Source organism: Corvus kubaryi, unplaced genomic scaffold (assembly GCF_017639235.1).
Source record: "Corvus kubaryi isolate FWS band 111438036 unplaced genomic scaffold, C.kubaryi_AGA036_p1.0 37260, whole genome shotgun sequence".
Taxonomy (NCBI): Eukaryota; Metazoa; Chordata; class Aves; order Passeriformes; family Corvidae; genus Corvus; species Corvus kubaryi.
The window spans coordinates 6,470,618-6,482,515 of NW_024581077.1; the positions used below are offsets into that span (position 1 = coordinate 6,470,618).

The window sequence follows — 11,898 nt, forward strand, 5'->3', positions numbered from 1 at the left end:
ATATCGATCCTTTCTGTGTTTAGCACAAACCAAACAACAGAGTCAAGCCAGGCTCTTTGGCTTTTATTAATGTGCTTTTTCTGCACTGGGTGAAGTTTGCAGAAACACCAGGGAAAAAATGTAGCAGCAGTGAATGAGCAGCAGACAGATTGATTTTGTATCTTGACATGATTCAGAAGTTGGTGAAAAATCACCCTGTGTGGAGCTTCTCCCTGTCCAAACCACGACAGCGGCTTTGTAGAGAACTCATTTCTCTGTAGCATAAGGGAGTCAGGCGCAAAATTTCTGGTAGGATCTGGAATTTGAGGGAAGGAATAGAAAAAAAGAGGTTGGTAATCTATAAAAACTCCTTCATCCTTATGTTGGAGCATGGGTGCCTGAAGTCAAATTTGAAGTGCTAGTGAACATTGTCTCTGGGAAACCTGAGAGCAATCCCAAAATTATTGGTGGCTAGAAGATGCATGGATTTCCCCTTTTTGTTAGGGTTTGGGGTTTTTTGTGTTTTGTATCAGCACCAAATAAATGTAAATCACACTTATTATATAAAGTGTGACTTCAGTGGACCGCGGTGAGTGGTTTTCACATGTTGGGAGTGCATGGATGGTTTTCCACATCGTCTTCTGCAACCAGAGATGGATCAGCTTTCCCGAAATATTCTGCAGCTTGTGGGTTTTCTGGGTGTTTTGGTTTTGTTTCAGCTTTTTTGTTTGGATTTTTTTTTAATGGGGATTTACAGCTTGGCTGTAAAAATTCATCTGTGGTTCAAATTCATGAAGCACACTTATGAGAGGGCTGGAGTAGCTGGGTGATTATTCCTGGCCTCTGGGATATTCTCCATTGAAATTAATATTTTAAAGTCTGTTTTTCCTTGAGCAGGGGGAGTGTGCACTAGGAGTCATGCCTTGGGTCTCCATCCCATTTTATTCACAGAAAACAGCAGCAGCTCTCTTGAGGTCACAAAATCAATACAGAATTTAGAAACATGAGAATATTTTTCATCTCTGCTGTCATGATGTCCATTCAGATTCCCACCCTGTTCCTCAGTTAACCCAACTGTAAAGGGATAGCAATGATGCCCTTACACAGAGGGATGGAGGTGACTGAAATCACATCTCACTGCGGTGTGAAAGCTCCTCTCTTTTAAATCAGGTTTTAACAACCCGCTGAGCTCCCCATGAAATAGGCTGACATCCTGCAGACATCCCAGCAAGCCACTAAGCATGTGATAAAATATTATAAAATGATGAAATATGATTTATGATAGAATATGATAAACACTTATTTCCATACATGGTACCTATAGTTGCACGTGCTCTGAGTAGAGAAGCTGAGAGCATCACCTGGAGTCATGAGCAAACCCCACCGACCTCCATAAACGCCAGAGCATTTACGTAGGGAAAACCCAGGGAACACGGGATGTGGGGTAGCTACATCTGACACTCACAGGTGTGTTTCTTCCCTGCACAGACACCCTGAGGAGCATTGCCTCCATGAACCATGCCCCACGCTCCTCCCCGGCAGAGCTCAGCAGTGCCAGCCACCACCTGCTGCGAGAGCGCAAGTCCTCAGCACCGTCCCACTCCAGCCAGCCCACCCTGTTCACCTTCGACTCATCTGCCAGCCACCTCCAGAGCACCCTGTCTGCCAGTGCCCCCCAGGACTACCTTTTCCTCCACCAGTGTATGAGCAGAAAGTCAGAAAATGCAAGGTATTGTATCCCACACACTTGGGGACAGCTGAGGGAGGGCTGGGTGTGAGTGGCTCAACCCACCTCCATCCTTGGAGGTCTGCAAGACCCATCTGGAGAAAATCCTGAGTTGTGGTCTCATCTCATCGTAGTTGGGAGGAGAAGGTCAGAGTGGTGACCTCACAAGCTCCCAGCTCTCCGGGCTTTCTGGGTGGTGTTAAAAACTAGCTGAATGGCCAGACCCAGAGGATGATGGTCAGTGGCACAAAGTCTGGTTGGAGGCCAGTCACTAGCAGTACCCCAGGGCTCAATACTGGGTCCACTTCAAAGGGACATGAAGTTGCTGAAGGGACTGGAGCATCTCTCTTAAATGGGAAGGCTGAGAGAGCTGAAACTCTTCCGCTGGCACATGAGAGGGCTCAGGGGGATCTCCCCTGCAGGGAGGGTTCAAAGGGGATGGAGCCAGTCAGTGATGCCCAGTGCCAGGGACCAGAGGACATGGGCACAAACTTAAACACAGGAGAGCCCATCTGAACATCAGGAAACACTTTTTCACTGTGAGTGTCAGTGAACACTAGCACAGGTTGCCCAGAGAAGTTTAGGAGTCTCCATCCTTGAAGATGTTCAGAAGCTGTCTGGGCACAGTCCTGAGCAACCAGCTCTAGGTTGCCCTGCTTGAGCAGGGTTTTAGACCAGATGACTTCTACAGGTCCCTTCCAACCAGGACCACTTTGTGATCCTGCAGGCAGGGCCCTAATTCCTGCCTTTAACCAGGAAAAGGACAAAGGGATGGGCAGGGTTTGCACCACTCTGCTGTTCACCCCTTCCAGAGCTCTCTGGGCTTTGTGGCGGCTGGTGGTACACGGTGTGGGATTTCTGAGCCAGCCACAGCTCCCCGCCTCCAGACCCAGCCAGTTGCCTTAAATAGCGAGGAGTTTTTTTGACGTGGAGAGTTTTGGCTCGCAGGAGCAGGCGAGGAGGGAGGGAGGGAGGGAGGGAGAGACAGTCGGAACCCAGCTGGCGTGGAGTGAGAGCAGAACGCAGGCTGCAGCCTCCACTGGGCTTTCCTGCTGCAGCTGACTTTCCCTACTTGGAAAACAACAACAGAAAAAGGCTCAGAAAAATTAACTTCAGATGAAGTTAATGGAACAGTGTTTAAAAAAAAACGGCCCTCTCACACTCCAGCTGTGAGGATACCTAAAAGACACCCTCCAAGACCCCAAACCGGGCTCAGACCTGGAGGAGAAGAGAGCAAGCACCAATGCTTTGGTGAGCAGAAACAAATTGGCCAGTGGTAGCTTCTGCAACTGGGCCAGAAATAATCATCTGCTCAATGCCCAGTGCATGGGGCCAGGCTGCAGGACTGCTGGGAATCCCTCCCCTTTCTGCTCTGGAGCTCTTACTTTACTCATCCATAAAATGAGAGTAATAGTAGCTAATTGGCAGGCAATGCGTAATAATTAACCCTTGAGATGTTTTAAGTCCTCGACTGAAAATACCCTGACAGAATCCAAACCACTTCTGGGTGGACTGAACTCCAAAGGTGGCAGGGATTCATTTGTCTTATCACAGCATCACTTGTTTTTTTCCCCTAAATAAGCCCTATTTCTGAGCGCCATCTCGTGCTGGCTCCATGAAACAGAGTCCCTGTTGTCCCTGCAGAGCATCAGCCACACCGGAGCAGTGTGAACCAGCATCTCCCAGCTTTTCCCATAGAACTCGCACTTTCCCAGTGATTTGCCACGACTGGAAACTCCCCCATAACCATTTCACTTTTTCTCACCACAATGATTGCTACAGGACAGAACTTTCTTCTATGGGGGGATGTTTATATGGGGCTGGCTGAGCCCTTTCTGACTGGGAGAGTGTGGTCCCCAAAAGCCTGACCTGTGTAAGGGATAAAGCAGGGATAAAACAGGAGATGAAGTACCTTGAAGGGAATCAGCAGAGGAGCAGTGGCTAACCAGCAGTTGTTAGAGGCCCGAGATCTCTGTGCTCAGCCCCTGTTGTGGCGAGTGTCCCCAGCCATGACCGCATATAAATCAAGGAATCATTAGCAAGGCATGGATGTAGTGATTACACTGCCCTGCTCACCCTGGAGGACTCAAGGGCTTTTACAAATCTGAAATTAGCCCTGAGGTTCATTCCTCCTTCCCATGCACGTCAGGGCTGCAAACTCCAAATCCCAGCTGGGGACTTCTATTACCTCCCCAGTGCTTGTCTTGCAAGAGGCCAGGGTGGTGACATGGCTGGAGACTTCGAAATAATCCCCATCAGGAACTTTTCCAGGCCCTCTCAAACACATTTGCAAGGCAGAGGTGAGATGAAGTCTCCCTCCTGTGGCAATGCTGACAGATTGGCACTTTGCAGCTGTGCCTTGGGGCATTGTCAACTGGTGTGAAAACTGCCCTTTTGGAGCAATCGATGTCTGGACAAAAGGGAATTCTTGCCTATGGCCCCATCATGGAGCTGGGTGCATGTAACCTCTCACCTGTGACAGAGGCATTTTGAAGGTTTTTCAGGATTAAGTGGCTTTGTGGGCATGTTTGGAGGGGTCTGAGGTGTTCTCATTGCTCTGGGGTTGGGCAGTGTGGGTCAGTAAGGTGACAAACGGGGAGCAGAGCTCTCTGCACCCCACAACCGGCTCTCTCCCCCATTTCAGGCCCTTTCTCCCCTCCCTCTGCAGGAGTGCCAGCTTCTCCCAGGCCACAAGGTCTGCCTTCTTCATGCGGAGCGACACGGCGGTGCAGAAGCTCTCGCAGGGCAACGGGCACTGCATGAACGGCGTTGGTGGGCAGCTGCACGGCTTTTACAGCCTGCCAAAACCCAGCCGGCACAACTCGGAGTTCAGGGACAGTGCCTACGACCTCCCACGCTCCTTTGGTTCCTACACCCACCCCAAGTCGAGCCTCACCAGCTCCGAAACTGATAATGAGGAGGTCTACACCTACAAGACTCCCAACAACACCCTATGCAAGGAGTTTGGGGAGCTCTCCACGGACTCCTATGACATCCCTGCCACCCCACTCTCCATCTACCAGATCCCCAGGACATTTACACTGGACAAGAACCACAATGCTCTGGCTGTGGCCGCCAGCGACTCACCCGCTGCACCACCCCCACGGCCCCCAAAACCTGGGCAGACAGAGCCACGGTGGGGCAGCCCACCCCAGCGGCCCCAGCCTGGTGAAAATTTAGGTCTCATCCCCATGGCAGCCACCATTCCCCGGAGAAACACGCTGCCAGCAGTGGAGAACAGCAGACTGCACCGAGGTGAATTTCAGGGTGGGGAGCTGGGGGTGGCTTTGTGCTATCCAGCAGCCTTGGGCAGTTCAGTCCCACTGGGTTGTGGTAGGGCTGGGGTGCTGGTGGCATCAGCCAGGGGGTTGAACACAGAGAAGCTCTCTCCTGCCAGGATCTGGCCCTGTATTTTGTATTCAGCAGGTGTGGAGAGACACCAGCAGAGTTCTGCCCACCAGAGCTGCTCAGCTGGCTCTTGGCTGTGTTGTACCTTGAACCAAAACCCTACACCTGCTTGCTTATGCAGCCCTTCACCAGATTTTGGTGATTTCAGCCATTTTTAGCTTACCTTTACTTCAATTCGTAACCAGGTTTATCAGAATGTACTTCAGCCTGGAGCTGTCTTGGTTTTCCTCACCAAGGTGGGTGAGCAAAACCTTGGTTCTGCACACCACCTTGGTTTTACACATCTCCAAAACCCAACCCATCCCCAGTGCAGCAGAGCCACCACTGCCATTAGCCATGGGTTGGCTGTAGGTGAACATGCCCTTTCCAAACCTGGTGCCTAGGATGAGATAGTTGCAAAATAACTTAAAAAGGTGGCTGGAGAGAAAATACTCTGTAAATTATACACACAGCTCTCTGAAATGCTTCTTCCATCTCCTCCTACCTAAATGCCCACACTTAGGCTGAGATCAGACCTATGCCCAGCAGTAGATAGACTAGGCTACGATCTTAGCACCCATCCTTCCCTTACTGGAGGCTGCCAGCCTTTACATTTTCAGAGCAAGCTCTAACAGAGCTCCCCCTTAACCCAGTTTTGTCACCATGATCTGCCTTATCTGACACCTTTACCCCTGGGATTTTGCAGCACTTTGACAGAACAAAGTTAAGGCTGCACGGCACGTGCAGTTGTGCTGATGCATCAGAGAGATGCTAATTGGGAAGGAGCATAGCAGAGAGCCTGTGACAAGCTAAAGACCATGTCTTCTCATCAGCATCTCAATCAGCAAGAACAGATACTGCCCTCCCAGTGCCTGGATTTTGTTTTCAGGGAGCCCTTTTTATTAGCAGTTGTGGTGGGACACGTGCATTTGTGGTTGTGTTGCAGCTTCTTCTTGCGAGACGTACGAGTACCCCCAGCACGGGGGCAGCAGTGCTGTGCAGTCAGTCGAGTCCACGAACGATGGCTACAACTCCTACCTGGTGAGTTGGCCTTGGTGTGGGCCACCACACTACAGGCACCACTTGCACCTTACAGATTCAGAGAGAGATTGGTTCCAGGCTGGACCTCACAGCCCAGTCCTGCTGAGCTAAGTCAAGAAGGGGCCTATTAATGGTTTCAGTTAAAACCATGGTGGCCTGCAGAGAACAGATGGAGTGACAGAGCCACCTAACCCATAACCACGTGCAGAGCTTTGCTTCCACACAGTGTATTTGCCTGCAGCTTTGGCCCAAAAAAAACCTGCCCAGGAGTTTGACTTCTTCCTGAAAGCCTGGGATGCTGCTGAGCTAAATTTTGACACGCTGCCAGAACAGCCTCTTTTGTGCACTTTCTAAGATTTCCTGAGCTGGAAATCACATTAAAGCATTTCATTTCATATTACATTTTAGTCATGGGCAGAGCCCAGGGAAGAAAGACTTTCCAGGTTAAGCATGCTTCTTCAGCTCACTCTGATCATGAGAAGATGCTCAGGTCTGAGTGATGAAGACCTTTCTGAAAACTCAGGATGTTGCAATGTCTTGGAAACAAAGGAGGTAGACCCTCTCACTGCAAACTGATGGCCAAGGAGGGGACAGATCATCCCTTCTCTCTGTGCTTAGATTTTAGAGTGAGTCTCCCCTCAGATGTTGTTTGGCTATGATGAGATGAAGGGTTTGCAGTGGGATGGGGTTGAGCAGTGCCTGATGTTCACAACGCATCCTCCCACTTGTCCCCCAGCAGGCCAAGACGGCCGTGGCCCGCTCCCACAGTACTGACTCCGAGGACAACTACGTCCCCATGAACCCTGGTTCCTCGCCCCTAATCCACGCTGAGAAAGCCAACGACAATGCCCAAAATCTCTACATCCCCATGAGCCCTGGGCCTCATCACTTTGACCTGGTGGGGTTGTCCTCAGCCACCCTTCCTGTGCATAAAGGAGGAGCCGTGGCTCAGTGCCACAGACGGCTGAGTGAAATCCAGCCCCCACCAGTCAACCGCAACCTCAAACCCGACCGGAAAGGTAAGAATGGTTGGTTTTGCACAAATCTTTCCAGGAATCCTTCTAGTCTCTTAACACTTCAGACTACATCTGTAAGTTGTGTCCAGTCGTAGGTGGGATGCGCTTTGCTACGTCCAGTACAGTAAGACCTTCAGATGTCCCCCATCGCCCTTCCTGTTTCAGGAGCTCTATAATGCACATGTAGCTTTCAGGGTGCTTGAACAGCCCATCTCAAACCCTTCCAGGCCTTTACAGGAGATGCATGTCACAGGCAGGATTTCACCCCCTTGGCCTGCATCCCTCCCTGTGCTCCACCCCAAAATCTCAATGTTGTATTCTGATGACACAAGTTTTTCCTACTGTTTTCTACTGGCTGGATCCAGGCAGGTCTTCCTTTGGGGCTTTGCTGATATCCTCCAAATCTCTCCCCAGTCCATTGTCTGACAGGTGGCCAAGGAGATCTTGAGGAGGAGGGCTCCATCTTAAAGGTGTCAACACCTAACCCCATGAACACTGTTCAAAGGCTGGGGTTGGAGCGTAGCACTCTTCCATCTAATGAACCATCCAGGACGAGAAGAGCTTTCACGTTACCTTGCAGATATCCTTTCCCATTCCCTATGGGAAAACACTCCAGACGGCGGCAGCTCAGGCCTTGCAGAGCCTGGTCTTGTTCCCACCTAGTGTGGTATGACAGATCTCTAAGGAATGGTTTTGGGATTTGGGCATTTTTAGCAGATCTCCATTCCTTTGGAGGCACATTCCCCTTTTGGGACCACCCATCCAGTTTGGGGCTGTGGGGCAGAGGGAGAAATTCACTGTTTTCTCCCAGTTCTGGCGTAAATGATTTTGGTTCGATGTATTTGTCATCAGTAGGGAGGGCTGGGGGGCTGATTAGTAGAATGGGAAGTAACCAACCATAGGTTGGAGACACTCTCATGCCAGTCATAGAGGCTGGATTATAGGAACATGCTGCCTCTGAATAAAGTCTTTTCCCCTCCCCAGCAAAGCCATCACCACTGGACCTGAGGAACAACACTGTCATCGATGAGCTTCCCTTCAAATCGCCAGTCACAAAATCCTGGTCCAGGCCAACGTGAGTAATGGCTGGGGGATGAATTCTTGCTTTGCTCCAACAGCAGCTCTCTGGTCTCATTCTCACTGGTGTCCACATGTAGCCATGCTGTCAGCTCTGCAATGGATTAAATATTCCCCACATCACAGCTGGTGGCAGGAGGATAAATTCATTTAGGTTGGGATTTCGCATGAAAGCCCAGCATGTGGCTAACAAGCTAATTAAGATCCCTTGAAGACATTTCCTGTTTCTGGGATCTGACAACTCCTGGAGAGCTGTGGCTCTGACCTGGGACCTGTGGTCCACCATGATTCATGATGCATCTGAGCCAGACCAACTCAGCCACACTGTGTGGGGGGCATGATTTCACATCCAAGCTATCCCCCCCAAAACCCCACTGTAGTCTCAATGCACAGGGTGACTCTCAGGGTCTGAGCAAGCCGTGTTTTGATTGCCTTGAAAGCAAAGCCTAGCCTGAAGGAAGTCTGCGAAATTAAACCAAAGCACTTCAGAGCTATGTCTGCCAGCCAAAAATAACAGGATTCGCACAGTTCCAGCTCTGCTACTAATTCATGGTCTGTTGTCCACTAAAAGGCAGAAGCAAAGCTTGGCTGCTATGACTCCTCTAATAAATTGGATTGTGTGGAGACTGACTGCAGGGCATGAGCGCTGTGTGCTGAAATCACTGCGCTGGGAAGCAGTGAGCAGGGTTTGATTGACAAGAGGTCCGACCCTGGAGAAGCTAATGGATTTTTCCCCTATCAGCTAATCATATGACCCTGCTTTACTGAAAGGCAACGAATAGCTTTTTAAGACACGCGATTTAATGCCAGAAGCTTATCTCATTATTTTGTTCGGTATAATTAGATTTGGCCAATTGAAAGCAAGACAATTCCTCAGAGGATTTGTTTTCCAGCAAAAAATTTGGATAGAGCCCTGTACAGTAAACAAATCCTGTAGCTGTGGTGAGGCTGGAGGTGAGAGGCTTCACCAAGGCTGCCCTTGCATCCTCCACAATTAAATGTTTCCTGTGAGATGAAAGAGTTCATAGAATCTGATTTGTGTAGATGAGAGCAGGAGAGTTACAGGTACATGGCAAACAAGGTGTTACTAAAAGATTCTAGAAAGAAAAAACTGAGGAGACCAAACCCAGTGATTTCCAACCCATGGAAAGGACAGGTTGGAGAATCTCAATGCCACCAGCTCTTCTTCCTGCCCAGATTGGAGCATGGTGATGGTTGCAGGCATCAGGAGCTGCCCTCTCCCATCCTGTCTTGGCAAAGGACAAGCTGGACCTGTAGCCATCAGTAACACATCCCCCTTTGTTCTTGCAGGCAGACCTTCAACGCCGGCTCTCTGCAGTACTGTCGCCCTGTCTCCTCCCAGAGCATCACCAGCACTGACTCGGGAGACAGTGAGGAGAACTATGTGGCGATGGTAAGGGCCCCACAGCTCAGATAGATGGTGCTGGCAGGACAGATACTCTCCCTAGCTCTGCAGACACATTCCTAGCTCATGACATGGAAGTGCTTAGATAGCACTGTGTGGAGTACATCCTTATGTGCATCCCTACATGCACAAAACAGGGTGTTTCCTTCTGAAAACGTGTCTCATTGGAGCTTTAAATGTGTATGAGACCAGAAACATGTATCGCCTACTTTGCCAGGAATTAAGAGGGGATAAAAATTTATGCAGACTGTCAGGGTGTATTTTCCTAATTAAAGTTGATTTTTTTTCAGACTTTTTTTCCCCTAATAGCTGCTGACATCATGTTTCTGTGGGAGCAGGGGATATCAGAGCAGCAGCAGGGAGCGGCACTGCTTACAGGGAGGGGATTTTGTCTCTTTTGGTGAAGCTACTGACTTGAAGCATATTTTTGAGGCTGTGTAACTAATGGGGTAGAGGAAATCTGTGTTCTGTTTAGCATGGTTGTGATTAGTGAAGATCCCAGAGCTGGCCTGGCCTCACTGAGGTGTGGTCCCTGGGACATGCTAAAGCCCACGTCTGTTGTTAGGCATGTGAATAAAATCAGCACAAAGGCGGCAGAGCTGCTCTGATACATGAAATCAAGAGCATGAGCTTGAAATATTTGTTAGTACAATATACCACATTTATAGTATCCCAGCAGTTCTGCACATCCTTGTCCCAGAGGCAGGTGAGCCAATACTCAGGCCCTTTTAAAGGTGCCTCCAATGTGTTTCATTTCTGGATTTGTGTTAATTTCCTTTTTCTCTCTTCCTTCCCATTTTAATCCTTATTATCTCTCCTGTCTCTTCCCTGCATTAGCAAAACCCCATTTCTGCTTCTCCTGTTCCTAGTGGTACCAACAGCCCAGCGCCTAAAAAGAGTTCGGGGAGTGTGGATTACCTGGCCCTGGACTTCCAGCCAAGCTCACCAGGGCCACACAGGAAGGTACAGGGGATTTTATAAACTTCTGATTGAAAATGATGCATTTTTAAGGGGTTTATGCACATTGGCAACAGCATGGTCCAAAGCCCCAGACTGTCGTCCCATGAGTCTCTGATGCTCAGAGGGCTGGAGCACCTCTGCTATGGAGACGAGCTGAGACAGGTGGGATTGTTCAGCCTGGAGAAGAGAAGGTTCCAAGGAGACCTTAGAGCACCTTCTAGTGCCTAAAGGGGCTACTAGAGAGCTGGAGAGGGACATTTTACACAGGCATGGAGTGACACTACAAGGGGTAGTGGCTTCAAACTGACAGAGGGCAGGTTTAGATTGGATATTAGGAAGAAATTTACTATGAGGAGAGTGAGGCACTTGAATAGACTGCGCAAAGAAGTTTTGGCTGCCACATCCTTGCAAGTCTTCAAGGCCAGGGTGGATGGGTCTTAGAGCAACCTGTGGAAGTGGGAGGTGTCCCTGCCCATGTCATGGTTGAAATGAGACAATCTTTAAGGTCCCTTCCAACCCAAACCATTCTATGACCCGCTGCTCTACTTACTCTAGCTCAGACTCAGTCTCTCTTGCATGTCTGCAGCTTTGCTGGAAGTGTCACCAGAAGCATGGATGTGCAGGGTTCGGGGATGCTGATGAGACCACAAATTCAGCTGGGGACTATATACTGAAAAGCTGTCAGGAGGTATCCCAAGAAGTATCAGAATTGGCTTTTTCCTCCTTCAGGTCAACAACAGGTCCTCCAAAACCAGACTTGGATTTTGCACCTGAAAGGTGAAGGACAAGGGTTGTATAAACCTTTGTGGCAAACACTTGTGAGTTGGCCTCACTTTCTCAAACACCGCCTTGTTTCCTAGGCAAAGCATCCCACTGGTTAGGTCCTTTAATTATTTGACAGTTATCCCTTGATGGTTTCTTTCTGCCCAGAAATATTTCTGCAAGTATCACCCATTTAAAGTATATCCCGTTCTTGAAAAGTGCTTTTAGATCATTAAAAAGCATTATCTGGCTCCAATTACAAGCAGATGGAGGTCCTCTGAAATGCTTGTAGAAGCAGAAAAAACTCCAGGACTCCAGAAGCTATGGTAAAAAGTATCTCCTTGTTCCTCAACACATCTCCTGGGTGACTCTGCAAATATATCTATCGTTTTGGGGATGAAAATGAGCTAGTGTCATAGGTGGGTGGAGTCAGCACAGCTAGAAGGGATGGAGCTGGGATTTTTATTTGTATCTCCAAGAGTTCTGGAGTTCTTTACAGGAAAATGAGCAAGATGCAAGGCTGA

At 49.2% G+C, this 11,898-nt stretch overlaps 1 protein-coding gene and 1 long non-coding RNA gene across 6 annotated transcripts in view; one reads left to right on the forward strand and one right to left on the reverse strand.

Moving 5' to 3' along the window:
• The window catches only part of GAB2 (GRB2 associated binding protein 2), a 93,827-nt gene that overhangs the window by 74,923 nt on the left and 7,006 nt on the right, over positions 1-11,898 (forward strand). Inside the window, exons 3-10 of one of the 5 annotated variants that reach the window (XM_042024163.1) lie at positions 1,468-1,708; positions 4,350-4,960; positions 6,039-6,133; positions 6,870-7,152; positions 8,134-8,224; positions 9,538-9,640; positions 10,490-10,615; positions 11,199-11,393. In XM_042024163.1, the coding sequence (XP_041880097.1) occupies positions 1,468-1,708; positions 4,350-4,960; positions 6,039-6,133; positions 6,870-7,152; positions 8,134-8,224; positions 9,538-9,640; positions 10,490-10,615; positions 11,199-11,393 (1,745 nt within the window). Of the gene's footprint in view, positions 1-1,467; positions 1,709-4,349; positions 4,961-6,038; positions 6,134-6,869; positions 7,153-8,133; positions 8,225-9,537; positions 9,641-10,489; positions 10,616-11,198; positions 11,394-11,898 lie in introns of those variants that run through there. The other 4 variants (XM_042024165.1, XM_042024166.1, XM_042024167.1 and 1 more) reach the window with 4 other exon arrangements.
• LOC121662695 lies at positions 49-11,250 on the reverse strand. Its single transcript, XR_006015380.1, has 2 exons — positions 11,163-11,250; positions 49-295 (listed from the first exon to the last, which is right to left on the reverse strand). It is a non-coding gene; the product is annotated as an uncharacterized LOC121662695 (long non-coding RNA).